At 34.9% G+C, this 20,981-nt stretch overlaps 5 protein-coding genes across 5 annotated transcripts; 3 read left to right on the plus strand and 2 right to left on the minus strand.

Moving 5' to 3' along the window:
* Nucleotides 1-976: 976 nt before the first annotated feature.
* On the minus strand, nucleotides 977-2,638 carry EIN_400710 (hypothetical protein; the record flags this gene model as incomplete). Its single annotated transcript, XM_004258674.1, has 3 exons — nucleotides 977-1,619; nucleotides 1,869-2,159; nucleotides 2,379-2,638. The coding sequence occupies 3 exons, from the start codon at nucleotides 2,636-2,638 to the stop codon at nucleotides 977-979; spliced, it is 1,194 nt and encodes a 397-aa protein (XP_004258722.1).
* A 1,158-nt stretch (nucleotides 2,639-3,796) lies between these two features.
* EIN_400720 (hypothetical protein) lies at nucleotides 3,797-4,696 on the plus strand (the record flags this gene model as incomplete). The annotated part of the gene is made up of 1 exon (XM_004258675.1): nucleotides 3,797-4,696. One exon carries the CDS (start codon nucleotides 3,797-3,799, stop codon nucleotides 4,694-4,696), a length of 900 nt encoding a protein of 299 aa, XP_004258723.1.
* Nucleotides 4,697-5,420: 724 nt separating this feature from the next.
* EIN_400730 (hypothetical protein) lies at nucleotides 5,421-7,586 on the plus strand (the record flags this gene model as incomplete). Its single annotated transcript, XM_004258676.1, has 1 exon — nucleotides 5,421-7,586. The coding sequence occupies one exon, from the start codon at nucleotides 5,421-5,423 to the stop codon at nucleotides 7,584-7,586; it is 2,166 nt and encodes a 721-aa protein (XP_004258724.1).
* Nucleotides 7,587-11,286: 3,700 nt separating this feature from the next.
* EIN_400740 (hypothetical protein) lies at nucleotides 11,287-11,598 on the plus strand (the record flags this gene model as incomplete). The annotated part of the gene is made up of 1 exon (XM_004258677.1): nucleotides 11,287-11,598. The coding sequence occupies one exon, from the start codon at nucleotides 11,287-11,289 to the stop codon at nucleotides 11,596-11,598; it is 312 nt and encodes a 103-aa protein (XP_004258725.1).
* Nucleotides 11,599-11,946: 348 nt separating this feature from the next.
* EIN_400750 (hypothetical protein) lies at nucleotides 11,947-20,976 on the minus strand (the record flags this gene model as incomplete). Its single annotated transcript, XM_004258678.1, has 1 exon — nucleotides 11,947-20,976. A coding segment is annotated over one exon (9,030 nt), but the record flags the coding sequence as incomplete, so codon positions are not given.
* Nucleotides 20,977-20,981: the final 5 nt, after the last annotated feature.

Here is a 20,981-nt window from a genome sequence, read left to right on the forward strand (position 1 = left end):
ACCCTGCAAATAAATCGAATAGAAGCTATACTGTATAGTAAGTAATTATAAATTTACTATAAAATATTTTTTCAAGACAGGTTTTTCCAAACGCGACAGCTTTTTCGCATGACTGTAATATGAAAAAATAAAAAGTTTTGTTTGAATTATAAATTGGTATTTGGTTGTAAAATTAAAGTACATAAAACTTGATTAAAGGTATTTCAAAATATATGAATGCCATAAGTATGAAATAGAAATATTAATTATCTTGTTTTAACCCAAAAAAACAAGAAAGAATGTTTAAAATGTCATTAATTCTTTTTTTTATGAATTTAATTTAGAATTTTTTTATCAACACCACTACAGTATTTATAACAAGAACAATCGAACTTCATTTTCAAATTATTCAATGTGTTTATTACAATAATAATTTTGTAATTCTATAAAATAAGCATAACCATTTCTATACAATCCATAATGACATTTCAATTTGATTTTATATTAAAGTTCCTTTTGAAAATGTCATTCCTTAATTACAGTGATGAATACACAGGTTACATTATATTTAACCCATTATTTTGGATAAACAGTGTATCTCAATAATGAAATAAATGACACAATAATCTCATATTATATTTTTTTTGGAATTGAAGCTCATTTTTCACAATTCCTTTATTAATAGAAATGGTTCATTTATAAAGCAGTCAAAAATAAAAATTCAACATGTTTTATCCAAATAACATGATTCCATTTAAAAACATACCTTTTTTCATTTTTTAGTAATTTTTCATATTAATTAACATGTTGTAATCATGAAACGATTATCACACATATAAAGTGTGTTTGACCATATACAATCCACCATCACCCAATTTAATATCGATGATGATTGATTCAAACCTTCTTTCTTTTAAAATGTCTTTTAAACAGCGCAAACACTTCCTTCACGAATACAACAACACTTTAATAGCAAAACTCAAAATCAACAAAAAGTTTATTTAACGTACAAACTATTGAGTTCCGAGATGAACATCTTAAACGACTTATTTTCGTCGACATCGAGCATACAATATCCCAACACTTCATAGTCTTCCCTTCCGATAATCAACTCGCTCATTACAATTGGGTAGTTAACGTTCTCTTTCATCCTTTCCACAAACACTCCAACGCTATTCCCTTCCTTATGTATCTCCTTTTCTTGGCTCACAACAACAATTTTCATGAACGACAAAAAAACCACAGCAACTCCCTGCAGTGCTTTAATATTTTCTTTCTTCAATGGAATATACAGTTCCTCGCTTTCGCTTTGGTACGTCGCAAACGTGTAGACCTTCGGAAGAAATGTGTCGACTAAAAATGCCGGATCGCAGTCCAAAAGTACTCGTTGATATTGTGCGGACAAGTGTGGGTTCAGTGGGGAGTACATCGGCGACACCATCATATAATTCAATAACTTATACACCTGGAAAAACTGATGATGTTTCGCTGATAACGACATCATACATCTCTTTAAACGTTTCTTCAAATAAAATAACTCGGGGTGGCGGTATAACAGCGCCTGTGCTGTTCCTCCTATATTCAGTGTCGAGTAATATTCAACTAAACTCGGCGACAAGTCAAACCGCCGTGTTTCTATTCTATTCATTAATTTTACTATTTCAATACTATAAACTAATTATACGTTTACTTGTATGCGTATGGTAGTATAGTATATAACTCTTTTACTATATAATTATAGCTTGAATGTAAAATGGTATTTTTAATAATAAACTAAACTATTAAATACTAGTTAAAGATTATAATAAATATTTTCTATTGTATAGTACATATTTTGTCATAATTATACATTATAATAAAATAACTATTAAATATAGTACATAACAAACGCTTCGAATTGAAATTCCGTCCCTCCATATCTCAGAACGTCCTTATATATGAGTTGAAGGTACAACACAGTCTTTGCAGTACCTCTCTTTTGGTTGAATCTGAGAGAGATGAAGTGTCTTGAAAGTGGCGTGGATGGAGCGATCTTAAAAGTCCCCTTCTTTTTGAGTATCCCATCAGGAAGTTGGATGAAATCATTTTGTTCCATCGAAGTGTCTTCCACACTTATTTGCTTTGGGAAAATAAGTCGGACGTCGCCACCCTCCGTTCGTGGAAGGGTAATCTCCCTCACTCTTTTCATCACTCATTGTTTCATTTAAACCATATGTTATTAAATATGATTTTATTCTTTTATTCTATTTGCATTAACGGTGTTGAACAAAAAGTATAATAATGGTATATTATTAATAAAAAATAATTATCAAAGGTATTAAAATAGTATAATATCATTATACTATTTTGTATTGTATTATATATATAATAATAAACTATAAATAATAGTAAAAACAAACAATGTCTTGACCGCTGCATCAAGCGTGTTTGGTGTGTGTCTGTCCCACGCTTGTATAGACCCTCCATTGTTTCTAATAAACAAAAGAAGGGCTGGGAATGCCGCAGATTGGTACTTATCCGGGAACACAACGTGAACTGGAAAACGGATCTTTAAATCCATGGGTAATGTCCGAACCGAAGTTGCAACAAAAACGACAACTTGAGATTTGAGAGAACAGAACGCATCCATTGTATTGATGACGTGGCAAAATCCATCCATTTTTGCGATTTGAGAAATTGACTCTTCAAAGGGAAGACGGAGATTGTCGATTTGAGTGAGAAGTTGAGGTGAAATTTTCTTTTTAAATAAAACCGAGGAAAACGAAACGGGAAGATCGTTGGTGGTGTTGAAATGAGGAACTTGAAGGATTTTGAGCCCATCGCTGCGTGTCGGGGAAAGAATGAAAAGAGTGTCGTGGGTGAAAAAGATCACCACAATTGGAGAAACGTCGGAGATTGAAGATATTGTTGATTTGATGAGAGGAAGTGCACCTGGGTCGAAATATAAAGAGCATAAAAATACTACACAATTGCTGATTGTTATTTTTTATACAAAGAACCTAATTAATCGTAAATTTATATGCTTTAATGAAGTGTTGTTCCGCCCAGATTTTGTTTTAATCAATAATGAGTGATTAAGATTTAAAATACCAGAATGGCCTAATTGAAAAGCGTTTAAATTTTTGGAATATTCATTGGAAAAAACTCACAAACAAACTCCTTAAGTATTGAAGTCGTTGATGGGACACATAAAGAAACGTTGGAAGAATTGGGAATAAAGGTATCTGAATTCGTCTTTGATACGGGAAGAGGAGACCCGCAGTTGCAACAACAGACACATTCCACTGATCGGGCGTTGTACATATTGTCATAAAAGCCACACTTTTTGCACATAACTGGAAGTGGTGATGGTTTTATGTTGGGTGGGTACGGTGTAAAAGTCAGTACATGTGGTAACAAGTCCTTTGGTGATGTGAAAAAATAGTTTGAACCGCTCAACATCTGTTTGGTTCGAATTTGTGTATTTTTTCGTTCTTTAATAGTTTTTCTTATAAATATATATAACTAACAATATAACTATTTTTAATAGTTGATTCACAAATACGAAATATTTCTTTAAAAATTATTTTATTTTTTTAATAATAATTATACTATTAATATTATTATTCCATATCAAAATAAATAAATGAAACTAATATTCAAAATATATTCTATTTAATCTATATTTTATTAATAATTCAATTGGTTAAATGTAATGTATATGTTATAATAAAAGTATAATATTCTTAACTTCAAATTTTTAAATATTTGTTCTATAAAATGTAACAATAGTATAAAGAACTATAAAATAATTCCATACCATTTGAAGCACCAATTGATGACGAGTTGCTTAGACAGTTACTCTTTGATGATTGTAAGTACCTATTTCAAACACCCCTCTGACTTTCTTAATATCATCCAAACAAATTCGAAACATCGCGAGTTACTCGACAAGTTCCATTACAACCCCATTCCTCTCAAAACGCTCTCCCTCTTTCCCAACTTATACACCCTTCACATCTACAATCAGACAGACCCGTTTTTGGACCATGTCGGAATATACCACATCGACTTCACAGTTTCCTTTGAAAAGTCGTTGTTTTATAAACGATTCTATAACGTCATTTTTTCTAAAATCTGTTTCACCCAAAGTGACTCGTTTGTTTTTGGGAAGATTTTTCGCGAGGGCATCACCTCGTTTGGTGAGTGTGCGTTCTCGATGTCGGACTTTGAGGTTTTGAATTACGAGTTTTTAGATGAGGGTTTGTACAAGGGTTTCCAAAATTCGTGGGCCGTGGACATTTTTCCGCGGAGTGTCCGAGTATTTGGGAAACGGTGTTTTGAGAATAGTCGGCGGTTAAGGGTTGTGAGAATTCCGTCTTACGTTTTGGAGATTGGGAAATTTTGTTTTCAGAGTTGTTCGTCACTTGAATATGTTGAGGTATCTTCGAACATAACGATATTGCCCGAAAAGTGTTTTTATCGGTGTTGTAATTTGAAGATTTTTGTTGTGGTGGAACAAGAAGAAAAATACTCGAATTTGCGGATTGTAAAGGAACAATGCTTTGAGATGTGTTGTCAATTGAGTTTAGTTAAGTTGAGTGTGTCGGTACAAAAGATTGAAAAACGTGCTTTTGCGTGTTGCGAAATGTTGAGGGAGATTAAAATTTGCGGAAAAACAGTTGTTGATAAAGATGCGTTTGGGGAAAGCAAAACGACGAACGTCGTTTTTGTGTAATTGGGTGTTATTTCTTTTGTAAGTTTTGTTGTTAAATTTTAAAATAAGTTCAATTAAATTATCGAATTACTCATTAAAAACGTTAATTTTTTTGATTGAGTGAACGATTTTTGAATTTTGAATACAACAAACTTTTTTTTATTCCATGAAAAATACCAAACTCTAAAAATAAATGTAGAGTTATAGTTAAAAGTACTATAAACAACTATTAAATGTTATAAAAAAATCTTACACAACTTTATTTTAAATGAAAGAGAAACATGGCACAGTTTAAAAATATTTTGTGAAAATCTTTTTTTTTTGGTTTTTTTTTAAAACCCCCAAAAAAACAAATAAAAATCAATCGAATTATAGTACATATTAGTAAAACAATAGTAATGTACTAGTACCTTCCATGAAAAGCAATACTCACAAGAGCGAACTTGAAAATACACCGTTTTTTCCAAATGAATAAAAGAGGCATAACAAGTGGTATAATTTCCACCAGTTTTTTCAATCAAAGTGTATTATATTTTATAATTAAAATGCTATAAATCTATTAATACACCATTTGTTCCACCACCCAAAAAGAACAAAGGAGGCATTTGATAGAAATAAGAAGCCAAAATGGAGAACATGCCGAAAGGAATTTGAATTGTTGAACAAGAAAAACAGAATCAAAGAAAAGAAAACATTTTTGAAATTCGTTCCAAAGTGAACTGGAAATTCGATTGATTTAATACCAATGTCGGACGACTTAAATGTATCTGTTCAGAGTCTTCAGCCGTCATTATTTGAAGCATGGGCGAAGAAGCAGGGAGGAAGTGTGAAGTCTTGGAAGAAGCGATGGTTTGTTTTGAAGCCGAACAAATTGTGGTATTTTACATCTAAGAGTGCGACAACAGCGACCGGGTATATAGAATTAAATAGTACCACACAAGTGGAGGAAGAGCCGACGATGAATGTTCCTGGTAAAAAGTTCTTCTTTTCTGTTTTATCACGCAATCAAAAAGGTGATCGGAAGTTTATATTATTTGTTGAGACTGAGATGTACCTTCATGAGTTTGTGAAGCGAATGAAAGATGTCATTTTAGCTCAACAAAAGTCCGTTCCAAAATCAGTACCTCAACAACAAATAGTTGAAGAGCAAATGTTAACTCCAGTCTCTATAAATGTCGACAAAGAAACTTTCCACCCCATCGAACAAAAAGTCGACGTCACATCAGAAGTTAAAACTCAATTCATGAAGAAAGAGGAGCCTCCACAGACTCTCCCCACACAACAAGATGAACTTCCTCCAACAGAACCTCCACACCTCGACCAACAACAACAACAACCGTCACCTAATGACGGTCAACACCCCCCCACCGACAAAAAACAATTCGAACGTCCCAACAAACCCGCCCCAAGTGCCACGTCACGCCCCAAAAAGGGATGGGTCGTCACCCGTCCAACACTTTCCATGTCAAATGGCCAAGGCGCTCAAGCCGCTATTCAACAACAAAACGCGCAGATGACAACAGAAGGAACAACACTTAACAATCAAAATGTTCCAACAACTACCGTCCAAATGGACGATCAACACATCGCGAGCGCGCAAGCCACCGCGGAAGCGACGGCGAAGATGCAACAAGAGCTTGAAGAGATCCGTCAGCGCGAGGAAGAGAAGCGCCTCGCGAAATTCAGACAACAACAAGAGGAGTACAAAAAACAGCAAGCGGAAGAGGAAAAGCGCCGCGCCGACATCGAAGAAGCCGAGCGGCAAAGTCAACTGAAGAAAGAGGAAGAACAACGCGCGAAAGATCAAGCGGAGATGCTCCGACAGCAACAGGAGTTATTCAAACAGCAAGAGCTCCAGCGAAAAATGGAAGAGGAAGAGGCGCAAAAGGCTGCGCAGGAGTCAGCGGGGGTAGCGGCCGTTCAAAATGGAAAAGGACCCATGGCACGGGGTGACGGGGTAGCCGTTCCAAATGACACGGCACCCATGACACAGTGTGACGGGGTAGAGGAGAGAAGTGAAGACGATTCCGAAGAAGAGAAGGTCGAAGGGGAAGACTTGACGTTGCAGAATGTGATAGCATTTGTCCAAGCGTTTGAATGGATAGATGAGAATGCGCAAGAATTTGTTCAATTATTTTACGACAACATTCCGCGGAGTTCCCCGACGAATATTACGGGGAGTGTCAATCCGAGTGGGAATGAGATTGTATTAAGGTGTACGTCACCGGTTGATTCATTAAAAGAAGTTGTTGAATTTTTTAATCAAGTTGGATCGCCGACGACGGAGATCGGGAAGTTGGAGAGTCAAGCGAAGAGAGTTGGAGTGCTTGCGATAGAGACTTGGATCTCATTATCGGAGAAAGGTGGATGTGATGCGGGATGGGGGATTATAGCGGAACAAGACACGTTAGATATTATTAAAGAGATCTCCGATATTTCTGAGATAGATTCAGTGGGGATCATTAAGTTGTGGTGCGAAACTAATGGCGTTGATTTTGTCCATCGATTTGGAAGAGATATGGGAGACCAACCCCCTTATAATACGGAATTCTCTATGGATGTCAATGCTAACGACAAAGAGATGATCCAAAACGCAGCTGTTGCGTTTATGTTCCCCGACGTCCCTACAGACGTTGTAGAATGCGCGGAGGAGAACACAATGGTCAAGGTCGTCACGAGCGAAGAAGGCTTTGTCAAGTTCAGTGTCATCGTCGACAAGGCAAAAGAGGAACAAATCAAAAAGTGCATTGAAGCGAGAGGAGAAGACCCAACTAATGTACTCAACTTGAAGGATTTGCTCTCGATTAATATCGTGGGAATGGAGTACACGTACTTGAATGATGGGTTCGGGTATGATGTGTATCAAGAGGGAGAGAAAATCACCGTTCAGTTCAGGCTGGGTTGTTTCTAAGAAGCACGCAGAAGGTCAAGTAAGTAAAAGTCGTTTATTCTTTGACTTTTTGTATAATTAATTTTACTATATGTATAAGATTTATTGTGTAAGAAAAAGGAATTAGTAAAGTATAGTATGTAACTATAAAGAATTGTTTAAATCTTTATAGGTAGTAATAAAGTATTGGAATAATAAACCTCAATTAAACATTTTTTTCTTCATTACAAAAATAAACCCCGACACTACGTGACGGGATTGTAAAAAGTATGATTTATTAGTATCAACTCACTTGAATATTTGTCGTCGATGTTTCTTAAAACGATTCTTTGAGTATCTTTTATTGCAGCGTTTTTATGTTTGAATGACATAATAGTCGCGAAGTCAATATTTTTTGAAATAGAAGTCTGGCCGGACTACTCGATCTGTGGGTCAAGAATGACCCACAGATCTGAAACTCTTTAAATACCATGGATCTTGTTATATATTAGAATTATAGTAAATTTTACTATTAAAGCAATTCACAAAAATCATAATCAACTTTACAGTTCATATTTCAAGTTAAAAAATAGTATTAAAATAATTTAAATAATAATAAAAAATGACTTTGAAATCAACGAAACTTAGATAATTATTTTATTATAAAAGATTTAATATAAAAATAGAAAAAAACGAACTGAACAATAGTTTTTAATAATAAAAAGAATTAGAATAGTTTTGAATAAATCCTTGTTCTTCGTCACTGAACATTTGATTGCCAAAATGAAAGCTCCAATTTAATTGAGTTTTTTCAAAGAAAGTCTGAGTAGAGTCCACACTTGCAGAAACGTCTAATACATTTTGTTCTTCTTTTTGAATGAATTGTGGCTTGTATTTAATGGAGATGACTTGATAATTGTTAATGGTATACATTTCCATTAGTATATCATCTCTTTCACTCACACAAGCGATTCCTTGAACAAACTTATTGACTAAGTTGTGTAATTTTTTGCCTTGTTTATTGATCCAGTTTGCTTCATAAATCATTTCGTTATAAGTTATAGACTTGACATTTCCTCGTTTGGATTGAGTGATTTGACTCACCGATGTTTCAAGAAGAGACAGAACAATGGTCTTTGTCTTGTTATTCGGTAAAATAGCACTTGTTTGCCATAGAGTATTTCCATTTGAAAATTGTATCTGAAGTATGTCCACTTCTTGAATCAAGTGAACTTTTTGTTTTGGCTTCTCAATCAATAGATTGTAACCATTTTTTAACAGAAAATATAACAGTCCAAATGTTTGATAAACTTGATGCTTTTGTTTATTCAATTTTGAAGTGGTTGAAATGAGATATTGAGATGGTTCATCTCTGTATGCATACGATAAAGTATGAGAGTTAATACTCATTAAAGCTAAAATCAATGTATATCAGAGTTTCAGATGAGACATTTTCTAGTGTTTTTCGCCAAGTACATAACATCTATAGCCTTAGTTTAAAAATACGAGGCACTGACTCTGTTTTTCTATATTTTTATAGTAAAACAACTATAATAAATGGTATTACACTATGGCCAAGGCATACTTTAATTGTAATACTAATAAACGGGAAGTGTCCGTAAAGAGGTGCTAATTTCCCTATGCCGTACGATGCCGTACGGTGTCGTAATCAAATTTTTATGCTAAAATCCCGACGTTCTCATGAAGCATCGGCTGATATTAGCTATTTTTTTAATTTCTACGTTTGCCATAGAAAATAAGTTTGTATAAGATCTATTTATACTGATCCCACAACTTATTATTATACCATATTTTACCATAGAGACATGTGAATATAGTATAAAATAGTATAAAATAGTATAATATAATATAATGTAATTTAATATAATATAATGTTGGGGACCTACATTGACCACCACCACCACCTCTTAAAATAGATTTATTTTTTCTATTTCGAATCATATTCAAATTAAAATTATAGTAAATAGGAAACTGGGATAATATTAGGTCTGGTTCCCGAATTCAAAAAATGCCGATAATTCACCTTGATTTAGTGGAAACCGAGTAAGACGGAGCATTGAAAAAAAGGCTCTGAAGACACACTCAAACAGTCTGTTTGTGCACCGTTTCACCCACTTTCCAAGTCCTCCCTTGGCGCGGATCCCCCTGACCCCCCCGCAAGCGGGGGGGAACCACATCCGCGTCCACACAGTACGGACAAGGAAAGTGGGCGATATGGGGACGCACAAACAGTGGCTGAAAAGTGGACTTCCTTCAAAAAACACTTGCGGCAAATATTTTTTTTTGGTAAAGGTGGTGGTGGTCAATGTAGGTCCCTATAATGTTGAGTAAAAATTTGTGAAAAAGAATAGGATAAATCCCCGTTTTAATACGTTTCTTTTAACTCATTTATCCCTGTTTTCCATTTGGATCAATATTTTTTGATTCAAAAAACATTTTAAAAACAGTATCTGAAGGACACTGAATAAATGACCACAAGTTATTCATCCAAGAAGATAGCAACTCAAACCATAATGAACTATGGTGTTTAGTAAACGAAGAATGGAAATGTATAGTTTAATATGGATCGATATAGTACATTTTTCAATTTTTTAATGTGGATCTCTCGACTGAGATTCTCGATCGAGTGGGTATTTCACTTTCCAATAAGTTGTAATTTTTTTTCATTCAATTAATTAATTGAAATATTTAATTCTTCAAAAAACGTTACACTCGAAAGAAAATTCGACAACAGTCATTAGATTTTTATTTTATTTTTACATTTTTAATATGAATAATTAAACAATGTTATTTAAACATACAGTCTGTCTTTATTACTTAAGATAATTCATAAATTAATTTACTGGAGTTTAAAATGATATATATTACACACTGTTTTAAATTTATTAAGTAACACTGCACCAAACAATCAAATAGAATGAAAATACAAATACATACACACACTTCAAATATTTTTACATGCACATTCCATATAATTTAAACTGAAATTTTGATTATCATTTCGCCAAAATATGTCTGTTTGTTCACTCATAATTATCTATTATATCACATAATAAACACATCAATTTAAATTAACAAAATAACACATTAGCAAAAAGATTTTAACCCAAATGAAGTGTTAATTGAGAGAAATGATATAGAAATTGGTTCAGAAGAAGATGAATTAGACACAAATGGGTATGGTAGTGTTTTCAAAGGTACTTTGAATGATTCTCCTGTTGCCATTTTTATTCCCAAAGACCCAAACGAACTAAACCATGTCCAACAATCGAAATTGATTGAAAGTGCCAGAGCATTTAAGAAGAAGACAAATCAAAATGTTGTTCATTTTATTGGTCTCTGCTTTTTAAGTACAAACAAACCCGTCTATGTAATTGAGTTAATGGAAACAAGTTTACAGAAACTTATTTTCAGTCCTGAAGAAATAGAGTCTGAGACACTAAGTAATTTAGACAAGACGATATCCGTCAAAACTGCTCTTATTATAGAATGAATACAAGGTGTACAGTACTTCCATAACATACTCAACCTTAGTCATTGCAATTTAACACCAGATTCATTCTTAATAAACAGCAACTTAACTGTCAAACTTGCTTATTTCGATTACAACAACATTTTGTTGGGAGAGAATGGCTTTGAGGCGACTCCGCTGTACAGTGCTCCAGAAGTGTCGACTAAAATTCGATCCAAAAAATCGGACATCTACTCTTTGGCAATGATAATGTGGGTCATATTATATGAAGAAATACCTTTAACTGTATTTGCTGAAGATATTAAAACTCTCAGAAGTGCTATTGAAAGAGGAGTTCGTCCTCCACTCCCAAAGACTATATCAAAAGATGAAGCACATTATACTCAAGCAATGACTGGCTATTCCTTAGATAAGCTCCATTCTAACTTCGATGACTTCTCTCAAAACATTCCAATCGAAGTCGAAAGTCTTTTATCAAAATGTTGGAGTCAAGACCCACAACAAAGACCCTCCATAGATGATCTACTCAAAGAATTTACACAACTGATAAAGAACCATTAATTCTTAATTCAATTCTTTAATAGTTAATTTTTAATAATAATTATTAATTCTGTAATGTATAGTATTTCTAATTAAATAAACCATATTTTATTTTTTACAAAACTAATTGTTTATCCCGTTTAGTGTCGGGGACTATAATACTATTAGAAAATAATAAAATACCAATTAATGAATTGTATGTATAAAACAATTATAAATTTTTAGTTAATAAACAAACTAATATTGTTTTTAATTATTAAAGAAATAATAATAATTATTGTTTTTATTATAATAAAAAACTTTTTTAATTATAATGAAACTATTCTTTCTAATAAAAAAACTATTAAGAAAATAATAAAAATAAGTCATTTAATCTTTCTTAGAACCCGAGCCGCTCTCAGACCCTGACTCTGAAGTCTTTTCCAGTACACTAGTAGTCTTCTGGTCATTAGCGAGTGGTATTTCTGAAGGTACAGGTGCTTCGATTGCGTTATGTTTTTCTTCATTTGCTTTATTATCACCCGTCTTATTCCCTTCATTTTTGATTTCCTCGTCTTGTTTCTGATTATCGACGTCGAGCTCTTCCCCGTCTTCAAAGACCTTCATGTTCTTTCTTCGGACAATATAGACGTGGACCATATAGACTATCAGTAACACAACAATGACAGCAAGGACCAATACAAAGACGACTATCACTGCAATCATGTACATTGGGAATTCAAACTTCTCCACCACTCTTGCCATTCTATCTTCCGGGCACGTGATTTGTGCGTCGGGCAGATCAGTTAATATCACTCCATTGCACGCCTCCTTAAACACAAAACCGGCTCCCTTCACTCCCAATTTCGCACTTGGTGTCTCGCTCCCGTCTTTAATCTTGAAATTCGCCACATTAATTGGCGTTAACACTCGCAAAATAGCAAAGACCTTTCCAGCCGCATCTGCCGGGATAGTTACTGTATACTTCGCATTCACAATCGTATATGCATCTCCAAGTGCGTCGTCGTCCACTGAAATTAACGCAGGTTGTCCCGCCTCCACTGTAACTTCAAATTCAGTGCTTTCATCAAACAAGACACTCGACGTGTAAATATCAAGTCTTCCATTCGCCGCTACGGTAATCTTTCTTCCCTTAAAATCGCCTTTCGTCTCCTTCTCAAACAGCATCGACCCTGTTGATATCGACATATCAACATTCGTCATACTTTTCGTCGTTAAAGAGTGCGTCTTCACTTCTATTGTTCCCGACTCGCCAACTCCACTAATTGTTGGTATCATCAGTGGCTTCGTGAATGAGATCACTCCCTTCTTTTCCATTAAAACAGCTCCAATTGTTGACTCCGTGATCTTCACTTCTGTATTCCCTCCATATGATATCAATTCGCTGATATTCGTTTTCGACCCTTCTAACAAGCCAGTCGTCGTGTAATATTTAGCAAAGGTTATCCCACTGATATCATAATTCACTGAACTCGTCGTCAACTCCGTGTTCACTATACACGTCTCTCCATTACATGGACATTGACTTCTCACCCACTTCGTGTCTTCAGTCACCTTCCCTGAGAACGATGCAGTCAAGTCACACGACAACTCAGGAATCGCCGCTTTGTCGAGAATAGCTGCAGATTGTCCAATCACAAGGGCGTAGTTCTGGTCATCAATAGCATGCCGTGATGTCAAATTTGCAGCGATGTGTGAAACTTCATTATTCAGTATTAAAGTGATGTTCTTGTCTGTTGTAGTCCCATCCATATAAGTCAGTGTAGCCTTGTTAATAACAACTTCTCCTATTACATCAAAATTGAAGACAATATTCGGATACTTGTTCGATTTAATACCCTTAAAGTTCGCATCTACAGTCATCACACACTCTTCAAGCGTCAGCTTGTTATATTCAGCATCGTATTTATTCGTCACAGTGTCCTTCTCAGTCGGTCCTTGAATCACAAAATTGGCGTTCTCCTTCAAATTGATTTTAGCGTCCTTTCCAAAGTAGATTTGTCGTGTAACATTGGGGACAACTCCTCCCGGTGTAAAGTCGAAAATACCCTGAGCCGTTTGTAAAGTGATTGGTACATTAATATTGAGTGTCGCTCCGTCAGTGACATAGATTTCCTTCGCAAACATGGACTTCGCGTTAATCGTTAAGACTGATTCGGGGTTAGTAAGTCTAATAGAGTCAATCGATACATCAGCAGCGTCTATAGTGATTTCACCAGTCCCATTCACGTCTGTTATTTGGAAGATATTGAGTGACTTCGTCGCACTGATTATGATGTTTTGGCTCATTGGTAAGATAAACAATTTAAACAGTTTACTGACATTCAGAGTGTTCTCTTTTGGTATACTAATTTTGTTAAACAAAGAGTTCGAAGACTGTGATGGGTCAAAGACACAGTCCGTGCCTGCAGTATCCGGGCATTTCAAAACACAGTCTTGGACTATAGCAGGGTCATACGTACAATAACAAATGGCACGCTTATCTCCATCTGTCGTATCACATTCAATATTCTCACAATTATGTTCCGCGCCTTCACTCCCACACAAATCAAGTTTAGAATATCCGCAGTTGTGGTCAACCATAGTAGAAGTCTTCTGATATATTACTTTACCCTTCCAGACAAGTTCAGGCCTGTCAATAACTTCTTCTGGATTTGTGAATGATTGTCTAATGATTGGATGGATACATTCCTTCTTTCCAAGTGTTAATACTTCGTTGTTGACATTAAAGAAGTTCACATTGAGTACAGCCTCCGTGTTCGTCGAGTCAAATATAATTTGTCCGCCTTCATAATACAAGTTCCCAGCATCAAAAGAGTCCGATGAGTATACTAAAGCGCCGTCTTCCATATGCAATTCCTTCATAGAAGCGTATTGTGTGACTCTCATTATTCCTCCCTTCTTGACATTCACTATCAGTGAAGTCACTTCAAACGAACTTAATGTGATATCTCCCATTATATTCACATTCGCCACTAAATTTTCAATAGTGGTGTCTTCCTTTAATATCATATTCTTCCCAGTTAACATGACACCATAAGAGTCTTCATTCATATTATTAATAATAACACTACAACTCACATCAGACGTGTCATCAGCACATGATATAGACACTTTAGCCACTGAAATATTAAACACATAAATTCCTCCATTCGCTACAGTAATAACAGCTCCGGATTGTTTCACATTGACTACATCATATCCTTTAGTTAATTTAGAATTGTCTGTAAGTGTTACAGCACCACTGTGAGTGCTTGGTACTTCAATGATATATCGTTGCTCATAATCGGTAGTTCCTGTTGATGGTCTGTCACATTCTGATGAACCATATGTACATAAGACGTCATCTGGGCATTGGAATTTAACATCACTATCTGTTTGTTTGTAAATCAAAGTCTTTTTGTTGCACACCAATGACATATCAGTTAATGGTGTTGTTGGGTCTTCCATAGAAACCATTGTATTAATCAATGGAATGTGTGTTGTTCTCTTTGCAGTTGTCAAACTAACTTTGGCTGCATTCATGTTAAATTGTTTCACATTAATAATCGAACTTGTTGAAGCAACAGTTGCAAATATCAGACTTTCAATTGAGAGTTCGACATTAGGACCATACACATTCAATTCACTTCCCTCAATAGTCATTTGTTTGATAGTATATGCCTTCTGAACAGTGTTCATGAAATTAAGAGTCGCGCCTTGTTGAATAGTCATAGTTGTTTCTCCTTGTAAAGCATAACTAACAATTTGAGTATTTGCGCCAAGAGTGATGTCCAAAGCTGGTTGTGGTGTCTCCACGGCATCCACAAGATTTGTGATGATATATGGACTCGTCAAAATCAATTTTTCTTTTATCACTAAAGTATTGATAATGATTGGGGATGTTGTCGAAGATTGTAATGTCGTGTTAGTTGGAAGTGTAATTTGACTGTATTCATTTTCAGAGAGTCCATCAAACGTGACACTGCCGCATTTCGCTTGAGTCAAATCGATCTCAACGGTATTATCTGGGCACAACGAAGTGTATTGGTAATTCCCATTCTCATGAATATCAATTGAACAGTCTGAAGTCGATACAAGTGCGCATTTCGTCAATTTGAATGTGCACGCTCCAACATATATTCTGTTTTTGTCCTTGATCTCATCCAAATTCTGACTCAATGTAGGTTTCACTGAGACTCCCAAGTAATTAAAGATGTACTGACATTCTGTGCTTTCTAAATCAATTCCACTTCCAATGGTAATACTTTCAATGTTTTGCATCACAGTGAACAAAGCAACATCATTAGAAGTATCCAAAATAGTTATTTTAGAGATATTAACCGATCTCGATATATTCAGTTGTGTTCCCGAGACAGTCAAATCGTCGATATTAATTGGGGATGAAATGTTCCCAATAACATTAGTAAGTTTGAGAGTCGAGCAGTTAAAGTCCCAGAAGTTCGCTTCGACATTCGTCAGATCAATTTCAGAAGTTCCAACCGAGTTGAGATACACTATGTGGTCGACTTTAAATCTGCCGGTTGTTGCAGAACCAACTTTAAGTATCGCATCAGTGACTGTCGTGTATTTCGGTAATATGTCTGACAAAATTGCTCCATACGACATCTCTTCATTCGATTTTTGAGCACCCGTCAATTCAAATTGTTCGACTGTTTTTTCCATTGTCACTATTAATATTTTCTTGACATTCAATTGCAATTTAATATATTTCGATTTCAATACATTCAAGTTAAGTGTATTCAGTGTATAAGCAGCATCGACTGTTACTGTCGCAATACAATTTATTCCAGTGTCATCAATACATCCTTGTGCCGGGTTCTTTGATGGATCAGCAGTTGTATAAGTAACATCATAAGGGAAATCTTCACATGAAAACATTGGAGAGTCTCCATGGACGATCTTCTTGTTATTACATTTGAATGTGTAACTCCCCAAATTTCCACTTTTGATTGGGTTCGTCATTTCAATCAACACGTAATTTTTGATTTTAGTTGATGAATCGATGATTGAAATGGAATCGATGTCAACGGTAATTGGAATAGTCTTGTCAAACCCGCTCTTTGTTATCGTAATTTTCAAATCACTCATAGTACTCTTCAAATCAAATATTCCAGTATTCATCAATTCAATGGAAGGTACGTTGGTGATAGAAATAGTTTCTTGTGAGTTATGAATAACATTGGCACAATTTGTGACTTCACCAGTGCCTGAAAGAATAACTTTACCTGTTGCGTTTTGAGTCGTTGAGCAAGTCAAATGAGCGTCATTCAAAAATGTGACATCGGCCTTTGCTGTTAATTTGCTCAGAGTAAATGATCCACCTAATGTCGTTGCAACATTTACAATCACTTCACTGTTTGTTGTCACACTCTGTGCGCAGCTCACCTTTGGTGATTTAATAATAGTTGTGCGTGTCAAGTCTTTGCAATTAAATTTATAGTGATTGACATATGCTTCATTAGTATTCAAGTCAATTTGTGCACTCGTTTGTGTGATACATTTGATTCCATCTGCGGTATAATCCTTATTTGCTGTTAAAATAGAATCAACAGGACCACATTTGACATATTTCATTGCGTAATGCGAGTAATAATTAGCAGCTGTTATAGTACCAGTTGAATCGCTCATCGTCATTGTGTTAAGAACAGTTAATAATTTAAATTCACTCGCAACTGTGAGGCTCTTGAATGTCAAATTCTTTTTCACGTATAAAGAACCTGATGTTAATGTCAACATTCCAGTTGTCACCATATTTGTTCCAATAACGACATCTCCCTTAACGACGACATCAAATGAAGTGGTTATTGAATCAATATTTGATGTTAATAAAGTTAATGTTCCAGTTGATGATTCAATAGATACACCACTTTGTGCAGATAATGTTGCACTTCCTGTTATTTTCAAAACACAATTTGTTGCTCGAATTGGGAAAGTTGGTGGGCTTGTAATAGTGAATATCTTTGTTAAACCAATCAAGTTCAATTTAGTCACAGTAGCATCAATTGTTCCAATACTGCAGCTATCTGTAGATTCACAGATAATCGAATCATAGTTCTTAGTAATTTTCATCGTCGTCGAATTTTTCAAAGTTAATTTGCAGATTGTTGTTGAAGAACCACAATTTGTTGGTAAATCGACTTCATTGACTTCCTCGTAGTTATTTGCTGCGCAAATTTGAGTACTTGGTGAAACAGTTCCAAGTACAACCAAGTTTTTACATAATACTTGAATTCCAGTCGTTGTAAGATCAGCATTAGATTTGAACAAAGAAGTATTTGTTAATTGAGCGATAACAAGCGGATAACTAAATGTGTAATCAGTCTTTAATACATTTGCAAAAACGACATTTCCAAGTATATTAAGTGGTGTCAAATTTCCATTGAGATTAACAAGAAGTTTTTGAATAGTTGTTTGTGAATCGGGATTGAATGTATATTCATTTGCATTACCCATTTTAAGTGTAGTGATCGTTTCAGTTCCACTCAATGTGCATTTCTTGCATTCCAAAACAAAGCTAGCTCCTCCATTCAAATTGTACACATTTGTAGAAGCCGAGACAATTTCATTGAATGCAAAAGCATTGATATTAATCGCTTTTGTATTCCCTGTTAATGTTGCCTTAACTGCACCAATTTGGGCATTGATGTTCACGTTACCCGTAATTGTTAATGCGGTGGTAGTTAATGAAGTAAGTGTTATTTCAGAACCTTGTGTCGCAGTCAATGTTGAACCACTAAAAGTCATGTTATCAATGGTATAAGGAGTCGTTGTTTTAAATTGAATATCCTTTTGTACAATAACATCAGCTTTAACATTATGTGCAAGAGTGAAAATACTTGCTGCTGTTGCACTTTCGACCATAACCTTGCATTTTGCGCCTGTTGTATCACCGCTTACAGAGTTATCACATGGGCAGTTAATCGTTGAGAATTGGTCATCGTATGTTGTAGTTTGTTCTTTCACAAATTTACACTCAACGGTATTTTCACATTGACTTGTTTTCAAAGTTGATTTTCCGTTGAGAACAACAAGTTTTTGAGTAGCAACATTATTGACATTTGCATGTGGAGAGTACACTACATCAACACATCCAGTTGGTTCAGTGATTGAAGTGATTGTCAATTGTTCATTTGAAGCAGCTTTGTAAAGGATAAATCCGTTTGCTTTTGGTACAACAGTTGTGATTGTTGTTGCTTTATTAAAAGTCACATAAGCACTTGTTGATGTTTGTGTTAAAGTTCCAATAGAAGTGACTGGTATCGAGAAAACAATGTTTTTAGAAACATCCACCTTTGTAAATTGAATTTGGTTGTTTGTGGTTGTCAATTCAACTGCGCCGACATCACTTTTAATAACAAGAGAATTATATTTGTTTGTAGATGTAATTGGTTGTGTCGCTGTTGTTAAATACAAATCAAAGCCATCCTTAGTAGTGTCGTGGTTACAATCAGTTTCAAGGTATGTTGATCCGTCTCCATTCAATGTACAATAGCACAAGTTACCATTTGAAATTCTCTTATTGTTTGTTAAACAATCAGCAGAATGTGAAGTATCAATAACTCCCCGTTTATATGAAGCACAATATCTTCCACATTGATTGACATCAATTGTGATTAATTTTCCACTTGTATCTATAAGAACGTATTTAGTACCATCGGTTACAAGTTTGGTTGTACCTCCAACTTGTCCATTAATATTCGTGTTTGTTTTAATAATTAAAGAAGTGGCGGATTTATTTCCCATATCAATTGTCGTTTGTGGGTAATCAGCCGTTGAAGTCAGAGAGTTCCAATTATCAACAAGTTTGATATTAGCACTTCCGGTATTTGCGTTATAGTTAACTGATTGATAATGGCAGTCTTTGTAATCTGTTGCACCGTCAGTGTCAAGTATTTTACAATCACAATTAGCTGTTGTTCCTGTCACAAAGTATCTATAAATATTATTACACTGAATAGAATTAAGTCCATTGAAAGATGATGTTGATACAAAAAGTGGGTAAGCATATTTTGTTGTAGTAGTTGGTACAACTTGGACGTTTGTAGAATAAATATATGCAGTGTTTGTATCTTTAAATTGGGCGTTTATAGTTGTTTGTGCTGTAGAAGATAACTTAAAGTCAGTATTTCCCACAATAATTTTATTGTTCTCTTTCAACACGACAATTTCATTCATTGGGTTTATTGAAGTAGAAGTAAGTTCGACATCCAACCAGAGTAATGTCAGTGTAAATTTGTATGGTGTTATTGAAGTGTCCAATTTCAAATGGAAAACTTCGGGTTTCTTCTTACAATCAACATCTGGGGTATTATACAAACAATCACAATTCAAATTCGACATGGTTTTGAATACTCTGATAAACTTATTACTTGACGATCCACAATCAACTTGTGAGATTCCAGTTTCAGTTGGTGCATTTGTGATTGAGTTATAATAGTAAACATTACCAGTTGTAACAGTACTTGTACTTTGAGTTGGTAACAAATTTTCGAATATGGTATAGGTTTGTTTGTTTTTGAAATTGGTTATTTGGACATTCGATTTGATTGTGAGTTGGTTCAATGTTGTTAAAGTAGACACATCAAGAGTGCCAACAGTCACGGCACTACCAACATGAGAAATTTCAATTGTATTTTGTGTCGCAGTTGTTGGAATGACGATTGAATTGAAATTGGAATTAATTTCCGTATTTGAACTAACTACCAAATTATAATATTCTGAAAATTCAGAAATGCCACAATCTGCTAATTGGTCCAAACATTGGCATCCTTCGGTAATTTGATATCCATAAATTCTTCTTTTGAAATTGTTTGTTAATGGACAGTTGTAAGCACCTGGTGGGTTGGCAACACTTGTAGGAAGAATGAATATTCCCAATGCGATAGTAGTTGGTAATGTTATTGATGAACCATCAGCCTTCAAAAATCCAAGTTTGTTTGCAGAGAATGAAATGGATGTGACATTAAGTGCAATTTGAGTTCCAAAGTAAATTGGGCTGTCCACAACCAAAGTATCAAATTTCAGAGATACACTCGAAGTTGAAGTGAAATGAACTCCACTTGGATACACCAAACTGCTATAAACGGAATTACGTGCAACATTAACTGATGTAATAGTTGGAGGAATTTGAAGTGAATAAACAGTTGTAACTTCACCATTTGCACAATCGGTACTCGTCGAACCTTCATATGAATTTGAATTATCATCAATAGTTCCCGATTTCAAGATACAGATACAATTTGAAGGACTTGTTTTGAAATAATAAACACTGTTTTGACATGATTCTTTGTTCAAAAGAGTGGGTTTTGTTCCACCTTGTGTTCCCGTGAATAATGGAATGGATGTGTCGGAAACTGTTGTTGTATCTGTTGGTATCGTTGTTTGATCTAATATTACCTTAA

This window comes from Entamoeba invadens, assembly GCF_000330505.1.
Source record: "Entamoeba invadens IP1 unplaced genomic scaffold scaff_1105074724775, whole genome shotgun sequence".
In the NCBI taxonomy this organism is placed as follows: Eukaryota; Evosea; order Mastigamoebida; family Endamoebidae; genus Entamoeba; species Entamoeba invadens.